At 45.1% G+C, this 26763-nt stretch overlaps 1 protein-coding gene across 1 annotated transcript in view; it reads left to right on the top strand.

Annotated features, from left to right (window-relative positions):
- exoc4 (exocyst complex component 4) overlaps positions 1-26763 on the top strand; it is a 617734-nt gene that overhangs the window by 62830 nt on the left and 528141 nt on the right. Inside the window, exon 4 of the mRNA XM_070897190.1 lies at positions 19481-19593. Within this exon, the coding sequence (XP_070753291.1) occupies positions 19481-19593 (113 nt within the window). The remainder of the gene's footprint in view (positions 1-19480; positions 19594-26763) is intronic.

Here is a 26763-nt window from a genome sequence, read left to right on the forward strand (position 1 = left end):
CCAGCTTTGAGCAATAGAAACCGCTTTTGTGCTTAACTAAGATCAAAATTAATAACTCTCAAGGATTTACTCCAAAGATGAAATCGTAAAACAAGATAGATTCAGATGTCTTTCACAAGGGGTGGTAATATAAATAACTGTCATGACAGCACATATCAGTCAATACCTCATTGGGAACTTGGATTTCAATGAAACTGAAGTGATCTGTATTACAGTATTTATTGGTGAACTGATTCAAAAAGAGCATTTCCAATAATTTGGAGAGTCTGAGGCACAATGGATAGCTTCAAACAACCTTCGTGCTTGTTGGGGCTTAATTGACAACTGGTTCTATTGAAGTAGTTAGACTGCGAGTTGCAGGAGCTTGGACTGTGGAGCCAGCACTTTGGCAGCTAATATGGCATATGGTCGACAAAACATGTATTTCAGATTGCAAACAAGGTGTGCAAGAGTTTCGGCACCACTGTTGTGGTATAAAATCCTAAAAAGGGAGGGAGAACAGCCAGTTGTCGTGGTGCACGTTGGTACCAATGACATAGGTAAAAAAAGGGATGAGTTCCTACGAAATGAATTTAAGGAGCTAGGAGCTAAATTAAAAAGTAGGACCTCAAAAGTAGTAATCTCGGGATTGCTACCAGTGCCACGTGCTAGTCAGAGTAGGAATCGCAGGATAGCTCAGATGAATACGTGGCTTGAGCAATGGTGCAGCAGGGAGGGATTCAAATTCCTGGGGCATTGGAACCGGTTCTGGGGGAGGTGGGACCAGTACAATCCGGACGGTCTGCACCTGGGCAGAATCGGAACCAATGTCCTCGGGGGAGTGTTTGCTAGTGCTGTTGGGGAGGAGTTAAACTAATATGGCAGGGGGATGGGAACCAATGCAGGGAGATAGAGGGAAACAAAAAGGAGGCAAAAACAAAAGACAGAAAGGAGATGAGGAAAAGTGGAGGGCAGAGAAACCCAAGGCAAAGAACAAAAAGGGCCATTGTACAGCAAAATTCTAAAAGGACAGAGGGTGTTAAAAAAACAAGCCTAAAGGCTTTGTGTCTTAATGCAAGGAGTATCCGCAATAAGGTGGATGAATTAACTGTGCAAATAGATGTTAACAAATATGATGTGATTGGGATTACGGAGACGTGGCTCCAGGATGATCAGGGCTGGGAACTCAACATCCAGGGGTATTCAACATTCAGGAAGGATAGAATAAAAGGAAAAGGAGGTGGGGTAGCATTGCTGGTTAAGGAGGAGATTAAGGCAATAGTTAGGAAGGACATTAGCTTGGATGATGTGGAATCTATATGGGTAGAGCTGCAGAACACCAAAGGGCAAAAAACGTTAGTGGGAGTTGTGTACAGACCTCCAAACAGTAGTAGTGATGTTGGGGAGGGCATCAAACAGGAAATTAGGGGTGCGTGCAATAAAGGTGCAGCAGTTATAATGGGTGACTTTAATATGCACATAGATTGGGCTAACCAAACTGGAAGCAATACGGTGGAGGAGGATTTTCTGGAGTGCATAAGGGATGGTTTTTTAGACCAATATGTCGAGGAACCAACTAGGGGGGAGGCCATCTTAGACTGGGTGTTATGTAATGAGAAAGGATTAATTAGCAATCTCGTTGTGCGAGGCCCCTTGGGGAAGAGTGACCATAATATGGTGGAATTCTGCATTAGGATGGAGAATGAAACAGTTAATTCAGAGACCATGGTCCAGAACTTAAAGAAGGCTAACTTTGAAGGTATGAGGCGTGAATTGGCTGAGATGGATTGGCGAATGATACTTAAGGGGTTGACTGTGGATGGGCAATGGCAGACATTTAGAGACCGTATGGATGAATTACAACAATTGTACATTCCTGTCTGGCATAGAAATAAAAAAGGGAAGGTGGCTCAACCGTGGCTATCAAGGGAAATCAGGGATAGTATTAAAGCCAAGGAAGTGGCATACAAATTGGCCAGAAATAGCAGCGAACCTGGGGACTGGGAGAAATTTAGAACTCAGCAGAGGAGGACAAAGGGTTTGATTAGGGCAGGGAAAATGGAGTATGAGAAGAAGCTTGCAGGGAACATTAAGACGGATTGCAAAAGTTTCTATAGATATGTAAAGAGAAAAAGGTTAGTAAAGACAAACGTAGGTCCCCTGCAGTCAGAATCAGGGGAAGTCATAACGGGGAACAAAGAAATGGCGGACCAATTGAACAAGTACTTTGGTTCGGTATTCACGAAGGAGGACACGAACAACCTTCCGGTTATAAAAGGGGTCGGGGGGTCTAGTAAGGAGGAGGAACTGAGGGAAATCCTTATTAGCCGGGAAATTGTGTTGGGGAAATTGATGGGATTGAAGGCCGATAAATCCCCAGGGCCTGATGGACTGCATCCCAGAGTACTTAAGGAGGTGGCCTTGGAAATAGTGGATGCGTTGACAGTCATTTTCCAACATTCCATTGACTCTGGATCAGTTCCTATGGAGTGGAGGGTAGCCAATGTAACCCCACTTTTTAAAAAAGGAGGGAGAGAGAAAACAGGGAATTATAGACCGGTCAGCCTGACATCGGTAGTGGGTAAAATGATGGAATCAATTATTAAGGATGTCATAGCAGTGCATTTGGAAAGAGGTGACATGATAGGTCCAAGTCAGCATGGATTTGTGAAAGGGAAATCATGCTTGACAAATCTTCTGGAATTTTTTGAGGATGTTTCCAGTAGAGTGGATAAGGGAGAACCAGTTGATGTGGTATATTTGGACTTTCAGAAGGCGTTCGACAAGGTCCCACACAAGAGATTGATGTGCAAAGTTAGAGCACATGGGATTGGGGGTAGTGTACTGACATGGATTGAGAACTGGTTGTCAGACAGGAAGCAAAGAGTAGGAGTAAATGGGTACTTTTCAGAATGGCAGGCAGTGACTAGTGGGGTACCGCAAGGTTCTGTGCTGGGGCCCCAGCTGTTTACACTGTACATTAATGATTTAGATGAGGGGATTAAATGTAGTATCTCCAAATTTGCGGATGACACTAAGTTGGGTGGCAGTGTGAGCTGCGAGGAGGATGCTGTGAGGCTGCAGAGCGACTTGGATAGGTTAGGTGAGTGGGCAAATGCATGGCAGATGAAGTATAATGTGGATAAATGTGAGGTTATCCACTTTGGTGGTAAAAACAGAGAGACAGACTATTATCTGAATGGTGACAGATTAGGAAAAGGGGAGGTGCAAAGAGACCTGGGTGTCATGGTACATCAGTCATTGAAGGTTGGCATGCAGGTGCAGCAGGCGGTTAAGAAAGCAAATGGCATGTTGGCCTTCATAGCAAGGGGATTTGAGTACAGGGGCAGGGAGGTGTTGCTACAGTTGTACAGGGCATTGGTGAGGCCACACCTGGAGTATTGTGTACAGTTTTGGTCTCCTAACCTGAGGAAGGACATTCTTGCTATTGAGGGAGTGCAGCGAAGGTTCACCAGACTGATTCCCGGGATGGCGGGACTGACCTATCAAGAAAGACTGGATCAACTGGGCTTGTATTCACTGGAGTTCAGAAGAATGAGAGGGGACCTCATAGAAACATATAAAATTCTGACGGGGTTAGACAGGTTAGATGCAGGAAGAATGTTCCCAATGTTGGGGAAGTCCAGAACCAGGGGTCACAGTCTAAGGATAAGGGGTAAGCCATTTAGGACCGAGATGCGGAGGAACTTCTTCACCCAGAGAGTGGTGAACCTGTGGAATTCTCTACCACAGAAAGTTGTTGAGGCCAATTCACTAAATATATTCAAAAAGGAGTTAGATGAGGTCCTTACTGCTAGGGGGATCAAGGGGTATGGCGAGAAAGCAGGAATGGGGTACTGAAGTTGAATGTTCAGCCATGAACTCATTGAATGGCGGTGCAGGCTAGAAGGGCCGAATGGCCTACTCCTGCACCTATTTTCTATGTTTCTATGTTTCTATATTGTACTTGGCAGTCATTTGCCTCCAGTTTATCTTCATGGGAAACTGTGTTTAACTCTCTTCTTTTATCTTTGAAAGTTTCCCAACTGATGCACTATTTTTCTGAAAGGAGAATGGAAATTGACCTTGTTCCTGGCATTTGCCAATTCTACTTTGATCACCTAACCCTACCCCTGATGATAAAATCTGGCCTCCCTTACCTCCCTTAACTCTCTCCGTTCATATTCATTGTAAATTGCAGTTTTATCGGTAGATCTGCATCCTCTGTGAACTGAAACTTAAGATTTGAAGTGTTCCACAAATAGGTAATTGATGAATCAGCTTCTCAGGTGGAGCTACAGAATGATGGTAGATTGAAGCCAATTCTAAAATGGGTAGTACTCCCATTTTGGAGCACTGTGCCATGTGAGAGTACCCAAACATCAAGAAAAACGACCTTTCCTCTGATTCCAAGTGCAGTTCGACCTATAGATGCAATTCCTTGTTTGTTATTCTTCAGCTTCTAAAAACAGACCCAGTTTTCAAAAAAACTTCAAGCATGTCATAAGTTGCATTGATTCCTATGCTTGCTGGTACCTAATGCAAAATCATCATCATCACAGTCAGTCCCTCGGGATCGAGGAAGACTTGCTTCCACTCTTAGCATGAGGTCTTAGGTGGCTGTACAGTCCAATACGAGAACCACAGGTGGGACAGATAGTCGTTGAGGGAAAGGGTGGACAGGGAGCTTGGTTTGCCACACGTTCCTTCCGCTGCGTGCGCTTGATTTCTGCATGCTCTCGGCGACAATACTCGAGGAGCTCAGCATCCTCCCGGATGCACTTCCTCCATTTAGGGCGGTCTATGGCCAAGGACTCCCAGGTGTCAGTGGGGATGTCGCACTTTATCAGGGAGGCATTGAGGGTGTCCTTGTAACGTTTCCTCTGCCCGCCTTTGGCTCGTTTGCTGTGGACGAGTTCCGAGTAGAGCACTTGCTTTGGGAGTCTCGATAAGAGCATTTTTTATTTTAGTTACCTATTATATGTTCAGTTCCACATACTGGCCCCAAGTTTCCACACGCGGCGAAAAAGGTGCCCCTCAGAGCTGGGCGCCTGTTTTTCACGCCGAAAACGGCGCCTGAAAAAAAAACGCGGTGTTCTCGAACTCCTTGGAGCTCAATGTCTGCTTGGCGCAGCGCACGGGGGGCGGAGCCTACCACTCGCACCGATTTTGTAAGTAGGAGGGGGCGGGTACAATTTAAATGAGGCTTCTTGGTGCCGGCAACCCTGCGCGTGCGCGTTGGAGCGTTCGCGCACGCGTAGTCTGAAGTAAACATTGGCACTCGGCCATTTTTAAAAGTGCTGCAGAAAAAGTGAAGATTTGTTTCTTGGACCCCTGCAAAGGCTTGCATTTTAATTTTCTTGATATTTCTGTGTGTGAGGGAGTGCTTTTAGCAGCACTGCTGAATAAATCACCTGCTGAAATCAGTGAGTTCAGCTTTTCACTGCTAAACTTGCAGAACCGGTGCCTGCAAATTAAGGACTGTGTTTGGAGAAATAAAAGTGCCAATTCAACTTTGCAATGGATCAACTTCCACCAAGAACAAAGAATTTCTTGCATGAGGAAGCAAACCATTGTATAATATGTGGTGCACCCATTCTGCAAATTTAAATATAAAGATATCGATGTGGCTGCCTCTCCCTGTCCAAATGGCCTCAGTCAGTCCCCCTCACAGCTCGAAGGCTGCTGCTGCTCCCGACCAGCCACTGATGCCGCTGCAATCCCATGGCCGAATGGCCTCAAGTCCGTCCGGGTGCTGCATCTTCGCGGGGAATGAAGGCCTGCCTCAAGCACCAAGGCTGCTTGCTGCCTGCCCCCGAGACCGACGCCACACCGCTGCCTCAAGCACTGAAGCTCAGCACCAAGGCTGCTTGCTGCCTGCCCCCGAGACCGACGCCACACCGCTGCCTCAAGCACTGAAGCTCAGCACCAAGGCTGCTTGCTGCCTGCCCCCGAGACTGACGCCACACCGCTGCCTGAAAGGCCTGCCTAAAGCACTTTCATACAGGTAGGAACTTGGTTTATTTCATCTTTTCTTCGCTTATAAATTTTTATTCAGGTGGATTTATTTTGTATAATATTTGTATAAGTATAACTAAGGATTGATTGTAGAATTTAATGACTTCCCTTCACCCCCCCCCCCCCCCGCCTCGTTCCCGACGCCTAATTTGTAACCTGTGCCTGGTTTTTTTAAAGTGTAGACAAGGTTTTTTCAAGCGTACAAAAATCTTCACTTGCTCCATTCTAAGTTAGTTTGGAGTACGTTTTCACTCTGGAAACTTTCAAATCAGGCGCCCCCTTTTGAAAAAAAAATTCAGTTCCAAAGTGAAACTATTCTACCTGACGAGAACTGCAGAAAACTAAATGTGGAGAATTCCGATTTCTAATATACTCCGTTCTACACCAGTTGCTCCTAAAAATCAGGAGCAAATCATGTGGAAACGTGGGGCCCTTATTTCTACTGTTATTGTGTATTTAGTTTCGATGACATTATTTGTCAGAAATTACTGTATTATTTAATTAATTTTTTAATCAGGTGCCAGGATAATTGCAATTTTTGAAAACGAATAATCTTCAATCTAAAATAACTTGAAGACTGAATATTTGTTGCCACAATTCGATAAAACAGATCAGTGAAATGCCATTGGTTGCACAGAAAGTATTCACGAAAAGTAATATTTTTATGCAACACAGTGGAGTGTAACAGACTGCAAATACAAGATTCTCATGCTGACACCATCAGTCCACAATATAAGAGAACGAACAGCAGCAGGGACCCACTTCTGCAGTGTTTCTTCAGGTCCCACACTATAATGTGAAGGGATCTGAGCAGTGGTGGCTTTTTGTCCTTTTTAGAATGTTAGAACTGTGTCTTTGAATGATTAAATAATGCACATAAGAACATAAGATAAGAATTAGGAACAGGAGTAGGCCATCTAGCCCCTCGAGCCTGCTCCGCCATTCAATAAGATCATGGCTGATCTGGTCGTGAACTCAGCTCCACTTACCCGCCCTCTCCCCGTAACACTTAATTCCCTTATTGGTTAAAAATCTATCTATCTTTGACTTGAAAACATTCAATGAGCTAGCCTCAACTGCTTCCTTGGGCAGAGAATTCCACAGATTCACAATTTCTGGGAGAAGAAATTCTTTCTCAACTCGGTTTTAAATTGGCTCCTCCGTATTTTGAGGCTGTGCCCCCTAGTTCTCGTCTCCCCTACCAGTGGAAACAACCTCTCTGCCTCTATCTTGTCTATCCCTTTCATGATTTTAAATGTTTCGATAAGATCACCCCTCATCCTTCTGAACTCCAACGAGTAAAGACCCAGTCTACTCAATCTATCATCATAAGGTAACCCCCTCATCTCCGGAATCAGCCTAGTGAATCGTCTCTGTACCCCCTCCAAAGCTAGTATATCCTTCCTTAAGTAAGGTGACCAAAACTGCACGCAGTACTCCAGGTGCGGCCTTACCAATACCTTATACAGTTGCAGCAAGACCTCCCTGCTTTTGTACTCCATCCCTCTCGCAATGAAGGCCAACATTCTATTTGCCTTCCTGATTACCTGCTGCACCTGCAAACTAACCTTTTGGGATTCATGCACAAGGACCTCCAGGTCCCTCTGCACCACAGCATGTTGTAATTTCTCCCCATTCAAATAATATTCCCTTTTTCTGTTTTTTTTTCTCAAGGTGGATGACCTCACACTTTCCGACATTGTATTCCATCTGCCAAACCTTAGCGCATTCGCTTAACCTATCCAAATTTCCTTGCAGCCTCTCTGTGTCCTCTACACAACCCGCTTTCCCACTAATCTTAGTGTCATCTGCAAATTTTGTTGCATTACACTCTGTCCCCTCTTCCAGGTCATCTATGTATATTGTAAACAGTTGTGGTCCCAGCACTGATCCCTGTGGCACACCACTAACCACTGATTTCCATACCGGAAAAGGACCCATTTATCCCGACTCTCTGCTTTCTGTTAGCCAGCCAATTTTCTCTCCATGCGAATACATTTCCTCTGACTCCGCGTACCTTTATCTTCTGCAGTAACCTTTTGTGTGGCACCTTATCGAATGCCTTTTGGAAATCTAAATACACCACATCCATCAGTACACCTCTATCCACCATGCTCGTTATATCCTCAAAGAATTCCAGTAAGTTAGTTAAACATGATTTCCCTTTCATGAATCCATGCTGCGTCTGCTTGATTGCACTATTCCTATCTAGATGTCCCGCTATTTCTTCCTTAATGATAGCTTCAAGCATTTTTCCCACTGCAGATGTTAAACTAACCGGCCTATAGTTACCTGCCTTTTGCCTGCCCCCTTTTTTAAACAGAGGCGTTTCATTCGCTGTTTTCCAATCCGCTGGTACCTCCCCAGAGTCCAGAGAATTTTAGTAGATTATAACGAATGCATCTGCTATAACTTCCGCCATCTCTTTTAATACCCTGGGATGCATTTCATCAGGACCAGGGGACTTGTCTACCTTCAGTCCCATTAGCCTGTCCAGCACTGCCCCCCTAGTGATAGTGATTGTCTCAAGGTCCTCCCTTCCCACATTCCTGTGGCCTGCAAATTTTGGCATGGTTTTTGTGTCTTCCACTGTGAATTGTTTAAGGTCTCAGCCATTTCCACATTTCCCATTATTAAATCCCCCTTTTCATCTTCTAAGGGACCAACATTTACTTTAGTCACTCTTTTCCGTTTTATATATCTGTAAAAGCTTTTACTATCTGTTTTTATGTTTTGCGCAAGTTTCCCTTTGTAATCTATCTTCCCTTTCTTTCTTGCTTTTTTAGTCATTCTTTGCTGTTGCTTAAAATTTTCCTAATCCTCTAGTTTCCCACTAACCTTGGCCACCTTATACGCATTGGTCTTTTATTTGATACGTTCCTTTATTTCCTTGGTTATCCACGGCTGGTTATCCCTTCTCTTGCCGCCCTTTTTCACTGGAATATATTTTTGTTGCACACTATGAAAGAGCTCCTTAAAAGTCCTCCACTGTTCCTCAATTGTGTCACCGTTTAGTCCTTGTTTTCCAGTCTATTGGTGAGAAAGCAGGAATGGGGTACTGAAGTTGCATGTTCAGCCATGAACTCATTGAATGGCGGTGCAGGCTAGAAGGGCCGAATGGCCTACTCCTGCACCTATTTTCTATGTTTCTATGTTTACTTTAGCCAACTCTCATCCCACTGTAGTCCCCTTTGTTTAAGCATAGTACGCTTGTTTCTGACACAACTTCCTCATCCTCAATCTGTATTACAAATTCAACCATATTGTGATCACTCATTCCGAGAGGATCTTTTACGAGAAGATCGTTTATTTTTCCTGTCTCATTACACAGGACCAGATGTAAGATGGCTTGCTCCCTTGTAGGTTCTGTTACATACTGTTCTAAGAAACAATCCCGTATGCATTCTATGAATTCCTCCTCCAGGCTACCCCGTGCGATTTGATTTGACCAATCGATATGTAGGTTAAAATCCCCCATGACTACTGCCGTTCCTTTTTCACATGCCTCCATTATTCCCTTGATTATTGCACCTTGAAGTTATTATTTGGGGGCCTATAAACTACGCCGACCAGTGACTTTTTCCCCTTACTATCTCTAATCTCCACCCATAATGATTCAACATTTTGTTCATTGGAGCCAATATCATCCCTCACAACTGCCCTGATATCATCTTTTATTAACAGAGCTACCCCACCTCCTTTCCCTTCTTGCCTATCTTTCTGAATCGTCAAATACCCCTGTATGTTTAATTCCCAGTCGTGGCCACCTTGCAACCATGTTTCTGTAATGGCCACCAAATCATACCCATTTGTAATGATTTGTGCCGTCAACTCATTTATTTTATTGCGAATGCTGCGTGCATTTAGGTAGAGTGTTTTCATCCTAGTTTTTAAACCATGATTTTTAGTTTTGACCCCTCCTGCAGCCCTTTTATATTCAGTGGCCCTTTTTGTTTCTTGCCTTGGGTTTCTCTGCCCTGCACTTTTACTCATCTCTTTTCTGTCTTTTTTGTTTTTGTCTCCTTTTTGTTTCTCTCTGTCTCCCTGTATTGGTTCCCATCCCCCTGCCATATTAGTTTAACTCCTCCCCAACAGCACTAGCAAACACTCCCCCAGGACATTGGTTCCGGTCCTGCCCAAGTGCAGACCGTCCAGTTTGTCCTGGTCCCACCTCCCCCAGAACCTGTTCCAATGCCCCACGAATTTGAATCCCTCCCTGCTGCACCACTGCTCAAGCCACGTATTCATCTGTGCTATCCTGCGATTCCTACTCTGACTAGCACGTGGCACTGTTAGCAATCCCGAGATTACTACTTTTGAGGTCCTACTTTTTAATTTAGCTCCTAGCTCCTTAAATTCGTCTCGTGGGACCTCATCCCTTTTTTTACCTATGTCGTTGGTACCAATGTGCACCACGACAACTGGCTGTTCTCCCTCCCTTTTTAGAATGTCCTGCACTCGCTCGGAGACATCCTTGACCCTTGCACCAGGGAGGCAACATACCATCCTGGAGTCTCGATTGTGGCCACAGAAACGCCTATCTATTCCCCTTATGATTGAATCCCCTATCACTATCCCTCTCCCACTCTTTTTTTTATGCCCTCCTGTACAACAGAGCCAGCCATGGTGCCATGAACTTGGCTGCTGCTATTCTCCCCTGATGAGTCATCTCCCTCAACAGCACTCAAAGCAGTGTATCTGTTTTGCAGGGGGATGACCAGATGGGACTTGTGCACGACCTTCTTTGTATTACTCTTCCTGCTGGTCTTCCATTCCCTAGCTGGCTGTGGATCCTTCTCATGCGGTAAGACCAACTCACTACATGTGCCACTTATGCCATTCTCAGCATCGTGGATGCTCCAGAGTGAATCCACCCTCAGCTCCAATTCCGTAACGCAGTCCGTCAGGAGATGGAGGCGGATACACTTTTCACACACGTAATCGTCAGGGACACCGGAAGCGTCCCTGAGTTCCCACATGGCACAGGAGGTGAATATCACGTGACCGAGCTCTCCTGCCATGCCTTAACCCGAAGATACACTTAAATTGGTAACAACAATGTTGCAGTTTACTTACTGATATAAAAAATAAAAAGAAAAGCTCCTCACCAATCACCAGCCAATCACTTACCCCATTGGCTGCGACGTCACCTTTTGATTCTTGCTACTTCTTTTTTGCTTTCTCTCCCGCTGTAGCTGCACAAGTACGCCTTTATAGGCCGCTCCAACACTGCTCCCGCCTCTCGCCAACTGCCGCTGGCTCTCGAGCTCCCGCTGGGCCTTTATAGGCCGCTCCAACACTGCTCCCGCCTCTCGCCAACTGCCACTGGCTCTCGAGCTCCCGCTGGGCCTTTATAGGCCGCTCCGACACTGCTCCCGCCTCTCACCAACTCTCTCACATCGCTCCAGCAGAATTCTGTCTCATTATGACTTGGAAATAGACGGTGGGAATGAGTGGACTGGAGAACATGGAGAGCTGGTTCCAAATATATCTTTAAGTGCAGGTTTTTGATAGCTCAGGTACCAAGCCACATAAGGAGATATTAGGATCAGTTAAATAAGAGCTTGCACGCACAGTTCTTGATCTTGTGACATTGACTATCTTCCTTACAGGGTAGCCGTTGATGAGTCAGCCAAATGTGATGATCTGTTGTTGCAGGCCCATATCCTGTGAGCGCAAAGAAATCTATTCAAGTTGAAGGTGGTGAAGATCCTCAGACAGTGCTGTTGGGGAGGGAGTTGTCGGATTTTGACCCACCGACGATGAAGGAACAACGATATACTTCCAAGTCAGGATGGTGTGGGACTTGGAGGGGAACGGCAAGTGGTGGTGTTCCCATGCGCCTGCTGGTGTTGTCCGTCTCGGTGGTAGAGGTCGCGGGTTTGGGAGGTGCTGCAGAACAATCCTTGGTGAGTTGCTGCAGTGTATCATCATCAACATCATCATAGGAGGTCCTTCATATCGAGGATGACTTGATTCCATGCCAAAAAGGGATGAGTTCACAGGTGTTTTAGTGAAGGACCTAATATTTCAGATCCTAAGCTACATGTTGAAGGGTGGAAAATGTCTGTGCGTTGATTTTTTAATGTGTGGTGGCCATTGCATGCCAGCCACTGCACGGGCTTGACAGAGCTAGGTCTTCGTCCAGTGGCAAGGATTAAGCAAGATGGCTGCAGCGCATCTTGTAGATGGTACACACTGCAGCCACAGTACATCGGTGATGGACAGAGTGAATGTTTAAGGTGGTGGATGGGGTGCCAAACAAGCGGCTGCTTTGTCCTGGATGGTGTTGAGTTTCTTGAGTGTTGTTGGAGCTGCACTCATCTGGACAAGTGGAGAGTATTCCATCACACTCCTGACCTGTGCCTTGTAGATGGTGGAAAGGCTTTGGCAAGTCACGAGGTGAGACACTCGCCGCAGAATACCCAGCCTCTGACCTGCTCTTGTTGCCACAGTATTTACGTGGCTGGTCTAGTTAAGTTTCTGGTCAATGGTGACCCCCAGGATGTTGATCGTGGAGTATTCAGCGATAGTAATGCCGTTGAATGTCAAGGGGCGATGGTCAGACTCTTGATTGTTTCAGATAGTCATTGCCTGGCACTTGTGTGGCGTTAAAGGGAGTTAGATATGGCCCTTACGGCTAAAGGTATCAAGGAGTATGGAGAGAAAGCAGGAAAGGGGTGCTGAGGTGAATGATCAGCCATGATCTTATTGAATGGTGGTGCAGGCTCGAAGGGCCGAATGGCCTACTCCTGCACCTATTTTTTATGTTTCTATGTTTCGATGAACAGCAGTACATGAATTCGTCTGAAAACCGCCTATTGAGTGATTTACGATTGAATAAGCTATAAGCCGAGGGAAATTAGGTTATACAGTCCTGACAATATGAGATCATTTATTTTTCAGTAAAAGGCACAAAAGCTTAAATTATTTATCCAGTTTTATACCACACTAACAGTACATCTGATAAATTTTTGGTGAAGGAATCCAGTATTGGAGCCACCATGTATGTCTTTATATCCACTTTTATTTGGAGAACATCTCTGAAGGAATCCTTTTTGTTTTAAATGTAAATCTTGAATTGTTGAATTGTTGGGGGGGGTTACCATTTTCCAACAGTGTCTGATATTAGACATAGCAATAATTTAAATAGCAATTAATGCACGGCTCGTTTATCCAGTTTCCAACCAGTAGATTTGAATCATCAGATAATTTGAATCAAAATCACAGCATGGATATAGCACAGAGGGAGGCCATTCGGCCCATCAGCTTGTGCCAGTTCTTTGATGGAGCTATTCAATTAGTTTCTCTCGAGTCCAGTAAATCTTTTTCCCTTCCCTTCAAGTATTTATCCAATTCCCTCTTGAAAGTTATTATTGAATCTGCCTCCACCACCCTTCTATGTCGCCTCTGGTTCTTTTGCTATTTACTTTAAGTCTTTGTTCCCTGGTTACCACCGCTTCTGTCATTGGAAACAGTTTCTTGTTTACTCTATCAAAATCATTCATGATTTTGAACACCTCTATCAAACCTCTGCTTAACTTTTTCTGCTCCAGTCTGTCCAAGTAACTGAAGTTCTTCATCCTTGCTACCATTCTCGTAACTCTTTTCTGCACCCTTTCTTAGGCCTTAATATTCTTCCTAAAGTGTGTGCCTAGAATTGAATACAACATTCCAGCTGCAGCCTAACCAGTGTTTTATGAAGGTTTAGCATTAAATCTTTGCTTTGGTATCCATGCTGCCACTGTCCTTTTAATCCCATGGGCTTTAATTTTGCTAACAAGTTTATTATGCCATCATCATCATAGGCAGTCCCTCGGAATCAAAGAAGACTTGCTTCCACTCCTGAAGTGAGTTCTTTGGTGGCTGAACAGTCCAATACGAGAGCCACAGGCTCTGTCACAGGTGGGACAGATAGTCGTTGAGGGAAGGGATGGGTGGGACTAGTTCGTCGCATCCTCTTTCCGCTGTCTGCGTTTGATTTCTGCATGCTCTCGGCGTTGAGACTCTGTGCTCACTGCTCTCTCGGATGCACTTCCTCCACTTAGTGCGATCTTGGGCCAAGGACTCCCAGGTGTCAGTGGGGATGTTGCACTTTATCAGGGAGGCTTTGAGAGCTCCTTGTAGCATTTCCGCTGCCCACCTTTGGCTCGTTTGCCGTGAAGGAGCTCCGAGTCGAGCACTTGCTTTGGGAGTCTCGTGTCTGGCATGCGAACTATGTGGCCTGCCCAGTGGAGCTGATCAAGTGTGGTCAGTGCTTCAATGCTGGGGATGTTAGCCTGGACAAGGACACTGATGTGGTACGCCTGTCCTCCCAGGGGATTTGTAGGATCTTGCGGAGACATCGTTGGTATTTTCCCAGCAACTTGAGGTGTCTGCTGTGCATGGTCCATGTCTCTGAGCCATACAGGAGGGCAGGTATTACTGCAGCCCTGAAGACCATGAGCTTGGTGGCAGTTTTGAGGGCTTGGTCTTCAAACACTCTATTCCTCAGGCAGCCGAAGGCTGCACTGGCGCACTGGAGGAAGTGTTGGATGTCGTCAACAATGCCTGCTCTTATTGATAGGAGGCTCCCGAGATATGGGAAGTGGTCCACTGTGTCCAGGGCCGCGCCGTGGGTCTTGACGACTGCGGGGCAGTGCTATGCGGTGAGGACAGGCTGGTGGTCGACCTTTGTCCTGTTGATGTTTAGCGTAAGGCCCATGCTTTCGTATGCCTCAGTAAATATGTTGACGATGTCCTGGAGTTCAGCCTCTGTATGTGCGCAGACTCAGGCGTCATCTGCGTACTGTATCTCGACGACAGAGGTTGGGACGGTGAGTGTGAGGTAATGCATTTGGGGAGGTCTAAAAAGATAAGGGAATGCACATTAAATGGTACGACACTGAAAAGTGTCGAGGAACAAAGGGTCCCTGGAGTGCAGGTCCACCGATCCCTGAAGGTAGTCGGCCAGGTAGATAAGGTGGTTAAGAAGGCAGATGGAATACTTGCCTTTATAAGTTGAGGCATGGAATACAAGAGCAAGGAGGTTATGCTTGAACTGCATAAAACACTGGTTAGACCGCAGCTGGAGTACTGTGTGCAGTTCTGGTCACCACATTACAGGAAAGATATGATTGCACTGGAAAGGGTGCACAGGAGATTTACAAGAATGTTGCCTGGACTGGAGAATTTTGGCTATGAGGAAAGATTGGAGATGCAGGGTCTGTTTTCTTTGGGACAGAGGAGGCTCAAGAGTGACCTGATTGAGGTGTATAAAATTATGAGGGGCCTGGATAGAGTGGATTGGAAGGACCTGTTTCCCTTGGCAGAGGGGTCAACAACCAGGGGGCATAGATTTAAAGTAATTGGGGGGAGGTTTAGAGGAGATTTGAGGGGAAATTTCTTCGCCCAGAGGGTGGTGGGGATCTGGAACTCACTGCCTGAAAGGGTGGTAGAGACAGAAACCCAGACTACATTTAAAAGATACTTGGAGGTGCACTTAAAGTGCCGTAATCTACAGGGCTGCAGACCAAGAGCTAGAAAGTGGGATTAGGCTGGATAGCTCTTGGTCGGCCAGCGTGGACACGATGGGCTGTAATGGCCTCCTTCCGTTCTGTAAATTTCTGAGATTCTATGAATTGAAAAACTTGCAAAACTGCTTAATTAAAGTGAAATATCGGTGAAGTGGTGAGACAGTAAAGTTTTGAGTCCAGGTCCTGAGCCAGATCAGTAGTCAGACACGTTGGTGAACTCGCAACCGAAAATGGAAACAACTCTTTCTTGGAGGAAGTGTTGGTGTCTTGCACCAGAATTGCACATTGTTTGCCTTGGTATAACCAAGCTCTTGGACAGAATACGTTTCCCAGCTCCAGTTTCCTCCCACGTGCAGCACTGTGACACATATTTATGTTTAAGCTCCTCCCACTCAGTGAACTTTGGTTCATCTCATTTGTCATTTAGCAATTGCTGGACTCCAGAGGCATCCAGTGAGTTTGGAATGATCTTTCTGTTGAACAAAAAAACCTGCCTTTTTTAAAATGTGTGCTCGGCCTGCCGACTCTCTCGGTATTGTTTAGATTAATGCGATATCCATTCAGTGTTTCCTGCAACTCTTTAATGCATAAGCTATATTTGGAGTCGTGTTGGGTTGCCCAAGACAATAAATCGATTCTTGAGAACCACAGCAAACTCGAAAGCGAATGATTCCAGTTTGTTTGGTGCTGCACACTTGGTCATCTCACATAGAAACATAGAAAATAGGTGCAGGAGTAGGCCATTCGGCACTTCGAGCCTGCACCACCATTCAATATGATCGTGGCTGATCATGCAACTTCAGTACCGCATTCCTGCTTTCTCTCCATACCCAGTGATCTCTTTCGCCGTAAGGGCCACATCTAACTCCCTTTTGAATTATCAAACGAACTGGCCTCAACAACTTTCTGTGGTCGAGAATTCCACAGGTTCACAATTCTCTGAGTGAAGAAGTTTCTCCTCATCTCGGTCCTAAATGGTTTGCCCCTTATTCTTAGACTGTGACACCAAATGTTAGTATCAACTTTTCATGGCTCAGTTGAAAGGCAGAGTAAAGCTCCCTTTACACTGCCCCAACAATATACCTCAGCCCTAACCTCAGGAGTGTGCTCACTGCCGCAGAGACACTGACCAACTGTGGTGTCCCAACTGTTGCACCCAGATCGATCCTGGGCACTATCCATGGCTAATTGCCCCCAATTGGGCAGGTGGTGTAGTCACACTTATTAATATTATTTTTTTTAATTACCCATTCCTGAAACAAATCCTTAACTCTGGGGTAGGTACCTGCATCTGGAAAATGAGTCAGTCTTCCCACCCCAACCATTTCACAGTAACAAGTCTGTTTATCCAGCAGAAAGTTCACGACTTGGTGAAAAAAATGATCACAAACACTCAAAGAAAAACCTGGTCATTTAAAAATATATATGAAAGGGATTGTGAAGATTGTTCTAATGATGATAAATGCAGTAAGGATCAGGGAGCTTCAATCCCTGCTCTGTGAAATCGGCAGAGAAGGAAAGTGACATTCACACAAACATGCACTTTCCAGCATTCCCCACACCAGCTGTCCTGTGGCCTCTCGAGTGAGAATGGTAGTTTAATGCTGTGGGCCTGTGTCCACCAGAGAGAGAGGCCAAGCTTATTTCACATAAGCAGACTTTATATCAGCAGAAGAACCACGAGAATTTCTGTACATTTTAAGATTTTTTGTTCTCAAAATGCAATCACTTGTCATGTTGTGTTCAAGGGGCTGATGTACACAGCCAGCAACCCTGGCTGCTGAAGTGTCCCCTTCCTATTCAGCATTTCCACATGATACATTTGCCCATTTTGTTAAATTGGGGGAATCCTTACTCTTGTATTGTAAACCTAATTTGTCACTTCAAACTGACATTCGTTCCAGCATGGGTTTGCTCCAAAAAGCTTTCATGGTATTGATCTGTGTCACCGGCATATTTGACTCTGACTTCTGGCCATAGCCTTTGCCTGACAACCTCAGCCATGGTGATCTGATGAGCTGTGATTTTGATCCTGCACTGATGATTTTGACCTTGCTGGTAAGTACAAGGGCAGGTGACGCATTTGTGCTTTAATAACTGTACTATTTAAGTCTTCAAAGACACCGAGGCAGTCAGGGCTCACTGGAAGGAGCACTTCAGAGAACTCCTCAACCGAGACCCTGCCTTTGACTCAAGTGTTCTTGACTCCATCCCGCAGCATGCTACTCGCCACCTCCTCAGTAAAACCCCAATACTGCACAAGGTAGAAAAAGCCATCAGGCACCTTAAGAACAACAAGGCTTCGGGAGCGGATGGAATCCCTGCTGAGACACTGAAGTATGGCGGAGAGGCACTACTGGCGTGAATACATGATCTCATCTCTCTCATCTGGAGGAAGGAGAGCATGCCGGGAGATCTCAGAAATGCAGTGATCGTGACCATGTTTAAAAAAGGGGACAAGTCCGACTGCGGCAACTTCAAAGGAATCTCCCTGTTATCAACCACTGGTAAGGTCGTCGCTCGAGTCCTTCTCAACCGTCTTCTCCCTGTGGCTGAGGAGCTCCTCCCGGAGTCACAGTGCGGATTTCGTACCCTACGGGGCACAACTGACATGATTTTTGCAGCGAAAAGTGCAGGGAACAGCACCAGCCCTTGTACATGGCCACCTTCGACCTTACAAAGGCCTTTGACACTGTCAACCGCGAGGGTCGATGGATCGTCCTCCTCCATTTCGGATGCCCCCAAAAGTTCATCACCATCCTCCGCCTGCTCCACGATGACATGCAGGCCGTGATCCTTACCAACGGATCCATAACAGACCCAATCCACATCCGGACCGGGGTCAAACAGGGCTGTATCATCGCCCCAACCCTCTTCTCAATCTTCCTCGCTACCATGTTGCACCTCATAGTCAACTAGCTGGAGTGGAACTAAACTACAGAACTAGTGGGAAGCTGTTCATCCAATGCCATCTCCAGACCAGGTCCAAGACCACCCAACCTCTGTCGTCGAGCTACAGTACGCAGACGACGCCTGCGTCTGCGCACATACAGAAGCTGCACTCCAGGACACAGTTGACGTATTTACTGAGGCATACGAAAGCATAGGCCTGACGCTAAATATCAACAAGACAAAGTTCCTCCACCAGCCTGTCCTTACCGCACAGCACTGTCCCCCAGTCATCAACTGATGCACCAACATTAGCATCCTCGACCAGGCTAACATCCCCAGCATTGAAGCACTGACCATTCTTGATGAGCTCCGCTGGGCAGGCCACAGAGTTCGCAGGCCAGACAACAGACCCCTAAAGCAAGTGCTCTACTCTGAACTCCTTCACGGCAAACGAGTCAAAGATGGGCAGCGGAAGCGTTACAAGGACACCCTCAAAGCCTCCCTGATAAAGTGCAACATCCCCACTGACACCTGGCAGACCCTGGCCAAAGATCGCCCTAAGTGGAGGAAGTGCATCCAGGAGGGTGCTGAGCACCTCTAATCTCATCGCCGAGAGCATGCAGAAATCAAGCGCAGGTAGCGGAAAGACCGTGCGGCAAACAAGTCCCACCCACCCCTTCCCTCAATGCCTATCTGTCCCACCTGTGACGGAGACTGTGGTTCTCGTATTGGACTGCACAGCCACCAAAGAACTCATGTTAAGAGTCGAAGCAAGTCTTCCTCGACTCCGAGGGACTGCCGATGATGATATTGAAGTCTATAGATGGTGAAAGGTACAGAGGGCTTGACTTGGGACTTGAATGGGTTCTGATCATAGGCCATCAACTTGAATGGTTAACCCTATATTTCTCTCTCCGCAAATACTGCCTGACATGTTGATTGTTTTCAGCATTTTCTGTTTTTATCTCCAATCTCCAGTATTTGCTGTATTTTGCTTTTTTTGTTGCCTTGATACTTATCGACTTAATTTGTGGGGAAAAATTTACAGGAATGGTTTTTCTTTTTCTTTTGTGCAGCTTACTTGGGAAGGACACATCTCCGGTTCCTCTTATTGATGTTGTCAACTTGGTATCAAGCACCCGGAAATTTCTGGACAGCTCACAGTACAGCAGCTCCGGAAGCACAGCTGGTGAGTACATGTAAATTGATAACGGCTATAGTTGAAGTTTTATTTGTAGGATAGACATAGCTATAAAATTCATTCAATTGATTTATATTGAGGAAAAAGAGTTTTGGTTAATTGGGGAGAGAAGAAGGGTGTGTGTATGTGGTTACCTTTGTGTAGTGTGTAAATAGGCATTTTAGGATATTTGATGTTTCTGAAATAAGTACATTTGTGAGATCTTGGCAATTTCCACACTTTATCTGTATGGGCAACAGACCTGATGGTAATTGATAAGGCTTGCTCTGAAGACCCAATGCAGCTGGGATTTATGTGCTAAAGGAGAAACGTGATGTAAATATACTTCATGCCATTTAATTTGTGCCATTTAATTGGAAGACATGCAACTGTGAGCCTGCAGCCAGTCCGATTCCCACAGAGACTTGAAGTAGCTGGCTTTGTCAGGAGTCACACACACAGACACACAGACACACAGACACACACACACACACACACACACACACACACACACACACAAGAATTTGTAGACATCAAATTTTTTGTTTAAGCACATTATAGACATATTTGTATTATTTCTCTCATTTTCTGGGTTCATGCACATTGACCAAGGTTAGGGAAGGAAAGCATGATGCGAGGCTGTACTTTGCTTGAAAGATGTTCTAATAATAATGCGGCTTGATGAATCCATGCGCCATGTAAGGAATAAAGGTCTTAGATGAATCTTTAAATCAAATCCACATCAAAGAACTGTCTGGAAATTTACCAGACAGTCTCAGGGGTCATAGAAACATAGAAAATAGGTGCATGAGTAGGCCATTCGGCCCTTCGAGCCTGCACCGCCATTCAATGAGTTCATGGCTAAACATGCAACATCAGTACCCCATTCCTGCTTTCTCGCCATCCCCCTTGTAGTAAGGACGACATCTAACTCCTTTTTGAATATATTTAGTGAATTGGCCTCAACAACTTTCTGTGGTAGAGAATTCCACAGGTTCACCACTCTCTGGGTGAAGAAGTTTCTCCTCATCTCGGTCCTAAATGGCTTACCCCTTATCCTGAGAAAATTGATCAAATGCACGTTCCGCTCATTTACCGTCGAAAAGACCGCTAAGATCCTGACGGTACTTTGGGCGGAACTTTGGTCAAGAAATAGGGAAAAAAGCACCCAGAGGGAAAAATAGGCGTTGCACGTGTATTCTCGGCGGTTCTGGTCAAATTAAGTCCGAGGCAAGAGCTGGCCTCGGGAGGAGGGAAAACATAAAAAATACTTTTTCAAAAATAAAACATCTAAAAACATTCGAGGGAGCCTTTTTAACTGAATCGTTGCAAAAGAATGTTTTTAAAAAAAACATTCACTTCCTTTTTTGGCAGGGTTTCCTACCGACCGTCCATCGAAAGACTGCTCTGACTGTGAGATTTTTATTTTTGCAGAACTGCGGATCACTGCTCCCACCAAACGAGGGTGGGGGCAATTTTACTAGCGTTGCACGCTGGCAGTCCGCTCCCCAGCGTTATTTCAAAACCGTCGGTGTGAGGCCCTGATGAAATTCCCAACGAATGAAAGACTGTCCAAAACAAGGAAATACCGCCGAGAAACGCAGCAGTCGGCTGATCAATTTCTAGCCCAAAGAGTTATTAGATGCCTACAATTTTGCGTTGTCTCTCACTGTATTACATTAGCCAGCCAAAGTGTTGCAGGAACCAACCCAACCGATTCCCTGCCCCCTTGAAGAGGACACAGTGCACTATTGTGCTGAGGCAACAACACTGCACTGTTGGAGGTACCATCTTTCGGATGAGACGTTAAACCGAGACCCGTCTGCTCTCTGAGGTGGACGTAAAAGATCCTATGGCACTATTTTGAAGAAGAGCAGGGGAATTATCCCTGGTATCCTGGTCAATATTTATCCCTCCATCAACATAACGAAGACAGATGATCTGGTCATTGTCACATTGCTGTTTGTGGAAGCTTGCTTGTGCGCAAATTGGCTGCTGCGTTTCCTACATTACAACAGTGACTACACTCCAAAACTACTTCATTGTGTAAGAGAAATATTTGGCATTCGGGGTACCTCGAAATCAGGGGGCCCGCTCATGGGAGGAGAAGCCTTCCAGTTTTCCCCTTACAATTGGTTGTAAAGCGCTTTGAGATGTCCAGTGGCCATGAAAGGCACTATATAAATGCAAGTCTTTTTTTATTGAGTTAACCTCTTTTTGTCAGTCAACAAAGGTGAAGTAGGATACAGAAATCTGTAAATTGAATTTACTTTATTAATACATCTATAACATTATTAATATCAACATAAGGTTAAGGATTACACAAAGTGTTTGGAATGATTTTATTAGCTGATAGTTTAAATTGTTCCAGCCTCCAATCATAGTCATTTGTAAATGTCTCACAGTAACTCTGCTTTAGCTGGGTTCTGGTTACGACATAAGAACATGAGAAATCGAAGCAGGAGTAGGCCATATGGCCCTTCGAGTCTGCTCCACTATTGAATAAGATCATGGCTGATCAGTGACCTCAACTCCACTTTCCCGTCCGATCTCCATATCCCTTGATTCCCCGAAACTCCAAAAATCTATCTATCTCAACCTTGAATATATTCAGGGAGTGCTACCCACTGAGCCACAGCTGACAATTAGAGGAATTAGTAAGATCCCAAAAGTTTAGGGAAGCTGATGAAAGGCAGAGATGCAATAATGGGTGCTTCAGTTAGCATGGTCGATAAGTTAATTCAACTTCATCGCAGCACAAGTCTCCTTCAAACTTCGCTCTGCGCCAGTGATAGTATCTTCTTGCAAATAACTATAATTGTGCCTTTTGTTTCACCCCCGTGCTGTTGTAAATAAATCATTTGGCTTTTTTTTTAAAAAAGCTGTTTCATATTTTACCAAATTATAGAAGTCAAACTAGAACAGAATGAGCATTAGCCTTGTGAAGATGCGCCTCCTGACTGCTCTCCATCAGGTGATAGTTTGTCACCGCGTGGTTTGTTTACTGGCAGAACAAGTGGGATGTAAACGAATTGCGCAGCTTCCTCAGCAAAGTGCGGAGAAGCAATTTTGCGCAACTTCTGTATCGATATTTGGACTTCGTTCGCAGTCCCACGATGCTAGGCACGACCCCCTTCCACCATAGTCACCGGCAACTCCATTTGCCCGCCTGGTGCTGCCGTAAGCAGTTTCCTTTTGTGTCGGAGATGAAATGTGTTCAGAATCGCTGGCAGTCAGAGTGGCTCAGCTCAGCCCGGCTCCACGTTTCTCTGACTCCTCCTCGCTCCTCCAACAGCGCTTGTAACATTCAGCATCCAAGACTAATGTAAAGTTGGTAACTCTTTTATTATAATTCGGTTCCTTGTATTGCTGAGAGATGGTACTTATTATTGAAAGGTATTAATCAGCAACATTTAAAATCTATTTCAGGATATTGCTGATAAAATATTAGCTTCAACAAGATTATTTCTCAATTTCATCTGTTTGAGTCATTTGTAGTGGCATTGGACAGATCTGCCTCTCACTGATGCTTTTGATCACCTCTGGGAATATTTGTCGGATTAATGTCTATCCGTTGAGGTGATATTCTTCCCCTCTTGGATCGACAACATCTTATTCTGGTATATTCAACATTGCTTGGTTGCATTTTTGGACTCCGAGGTCAAACTCCAAGCCATCGTCAACGTCTTCACCGAGGCGAACGAAAGCATGGGCCTTACACTAAACATCCGTAAGACAAACGTCCTCCACCAACCTGACCCCGCCACACAGCATTGCCTCTCGGTTATCAAAATCCACGGCGCGGCCTTGGACAACGTGGACCGTTTTCCATACTGAGGGAGCCTACGATCAGCAAGGGTAGATATCGACGATGAGGTCCAACACCGCCTCCAGTGTGCCAGCGCAGCCTTCGGTCGCCTGAGGAAGAGTGTGTTTGAGACCAGGACCTCAAATCTGGCACCAAGCTTATGGTCTACAGGGCAGTAGTGATACCCAGCCTTCAATATGGCTCAGAGACATGGACCATATACAGCAGACACCTCAAAGCGCTGGAGAAGTACCACCAGCGCTGCCTCTGCAAGATCCTGAAAATCTACTGGGAGGGATAGACGCATCAAAGTCCGTGTTCTCAATCAGGCCAACATCCCCAGCATCAAAGCACTGACCACACTCGACCAGCTATGTTGGGCGGGCCACATCATCCGCATGCCCGACATGAGACTCCCAAAGCATGTGCTCTACCAGGAACTCCTACACGGCAAGCGAGCCCGAGGTGGGCAGAGGAAATGTTTCAAGGACACACTCAAAGCCTCCTTGATAAAGTGCAACATCCCCACCGACACCTGGGAATTCCTGGCCTAAGACTGCCCTCAGTGGAGGAAGAGCATCCGGGAGGGGGTTGAGCACCTCGAGTCTCATCGCCGAGACCATGCAGAAATCAAGCGCAGATAGCGGAAGGAGCGTGCGGTAAACCAGACTCTCCACCCATCCTTTCCTTCAACAAATGTCTGCCCCACCTGTGACAAAGACTGTAATTCCCGTATTGGATTGGATTGTCACCTGAGAACTCATTTGAGTGGAAGCAATTCTGCCTCAATTTTGAGGGACTGCCTTTGATGATGACATTTCTGATTATGTCTCTCTCAAGTGCCTTGGAACGTTTTCCTACCCACGATATAAATGCAAATGATTGTTGTTTAGCTTTAAGGCTCCCAGATGTTCCTTATCTCATCAGGCAATATGGCCGATTCATTTTGTGGCCTTGACCATCTGGACTTTGTTAACTCCATCTGCTTACAAAAGTTCCATGCTTTTGAGAGTGCTGTCTGAACCTTGCCAAAGTTCTCGTTTTAATCCTTCTGGCTTTCCCAGAATACACATTTATATTTCAAAGATACTAGTTTAAGGAGAAATTTAAACTTTTTTTTTATGACTTGTGAGTTTGGGGGCAGCACATGTCGGCATACCTCTGCAGTGACTCGTGCACCAAATTGGTTAAGGTCTGAGGTAGCTGTGGGCCAAAACACACACCTTTCACATGGAGGAAAGACAAAATGGTAAATCAAGCTCTTAGTGAGCACTTTGTTTGCCTGTCAGTTTCTTATTTTCTATACTGTTGACTTATCCAAGTGTACGCCACTCTAACAATTTTATTTTGTGATAATGTAGTTTATTTCTCAAGTATACAGCTGAAAAATCTTTTCATACTCGACTTGAAGTTAAACTTGGAAAGTTCGTGTGATCACTTGATAACATTTACCCTCATGTCATGTCCAACATCAGTCATCATCTTTATTTTTTTTAGCCTCCTGTGGATTGCACCTACGAGCAGCTTTTGACAGATGAACCTGTGGCTTATTTACCAGTACGATCAATACACCATATGTACAATGAGCCACCTCTACCAAACTGTTTATGCCCACTAAATTGTCAAAGTTAATTTCAAAAGTGAACTTTATTTACAAAAAATTCATACAATATCTATTATTTTAAAGAAATAAGCTGTCCGTTTCAGATCATTAAAATCATTTATTTTGTTGACAAATAGCTCAAGCTGTGCACTGTTATTTTTTGACAGCAGACCCACTTGCCTTAATTACTATCTTGTTTACTGATGTTCATCTAGTAAACTGTAAATATTTGACTCACATCTCGCAATATACATTTTTAACAATTGCCCCTTAGCTAGTTGAATAAACATGGACTCTGCAGTGACACAGCAAATGGGGTAATGGTTGCTCGAAGGATATAATGAGATGCAACCAATTAGCGAATCGTACTTTTCTTTTTGAAATAGTAGATATGTTACTGCATGTGACAACTTGTTCTCATTTATAAAAGTAATTGCTTGTAATACACTGCACATTTTAAATGTGTTGTTACTTGGGCAGTTTAGTAATTATGATTGTAAAAGCTCTCTGGGGAGAAAAATAAATTACTCTGATAAGTACATGCTGCAAAGTGGGAGGGAAGAAATGATACCAATATCGTATTTTTTTTCACAAGCATTTGTTCCTTCCAACGAGTTATATGTTGACTAAGAGTATATACCTAGGGGCAAGCTGGGACTAGTTTCCTGCTTCTCGTGTGCAACAGAATGCCACAAATCTGAGTTGGTTGTGACCAAACTCTCAGTTCAGACTAACACCCAGCAATTTAATTGACTTTTTAACTGCAAATGCAATATTGACTACTTGTTTGTTTCAAATGCTATAGCCATCTTCATCAAATAGAAAGTGCTGTATTCAGAACAACACCACATTTGGATTATAGACGTGTGTGGACAACTGGGCATTCGAGTTAGCAATGCTTTACTATACTGTGAACAATGAAAATTTATCAGATGCAGTCTTCTTCATCCAGTGCAGTGTTGCTTTTTGTGTTGGACTAAAAGCTTTACATTACCTGAAGCCAGCATTCCTAAAAACATTGCATGGTCCATGTCGATTTAAACAGTTGCAAGCAAAATGCAAATTGATGAGGATATTCTGAACCCAGAAGTGAGGTTCTCCACTGCCAAGTTAAACTTTTAGATTATCGAGAAAGTACAGGGCTCAATTTTCCCCAAAGTTTTTTTTGGCATACTTGGAGTTACGCCCATTTTTTTTTTGAGCCCAAGTACGCCCCAAAAAAAGATCCAAGTTTCCTCTTTGAATTTTTTCATTTTTGCGCAGCCTAACCTGTCCTTGAGCTTTAGGGGTGCAGCCTTGATCTGCGGCAAAACGATCAGGTTGCCATGGTAACCAGAGACACAATGTGAGCTCAGGCTGAAAAGTGAAACAGACAGCCAGCTCACAACACATTAAAACACATTGCACCAATTTAAAAACACATTAAAATATATTGCAGCAACTTGCCTCCAATTATTCAAGTCCCCCCACCCGAGTGCCTTGCTGGTCCCACCCCAAGCCTTGGCCGAATGGCCTCCTCCCTTCCGGTCCCCCCTCTTTTCTTCCCCCCCCCCCTCTCTTTCCCTCACTCCTCCCCCCTCCCCCTCCTGCCCTTACCTTTCCTGCTGCTGCTGTCTGGGCATCTGCTGTACTTACCTGCGCCGATTTCTTTAACTCTCCAGAAGGCTTTTCTGCAGAGGCCACATACTCTGGCCTAAGAACAACTGGAGTAACTCTCAGCTGGCCAAACTTGCCTGAATAGCCAGAATTGGCGCGGGTGGCAGGTTAT

This window comes from Pristiophorus japonicus, chromosome 13 (genome assembly GCF_044704955.1).
Source record: "Pristiophorus japonicus isolate sPriJap1 chromosome 13, sPriJap1.hap1, whole genome shotgun sequence".
Classification (NCBI taxonomy): Eukaryota; Metazoa; Chordata; class Chondrichthyes; family Pristiophoridae; genus Pristiophorus; species Pristiophorus japonicus.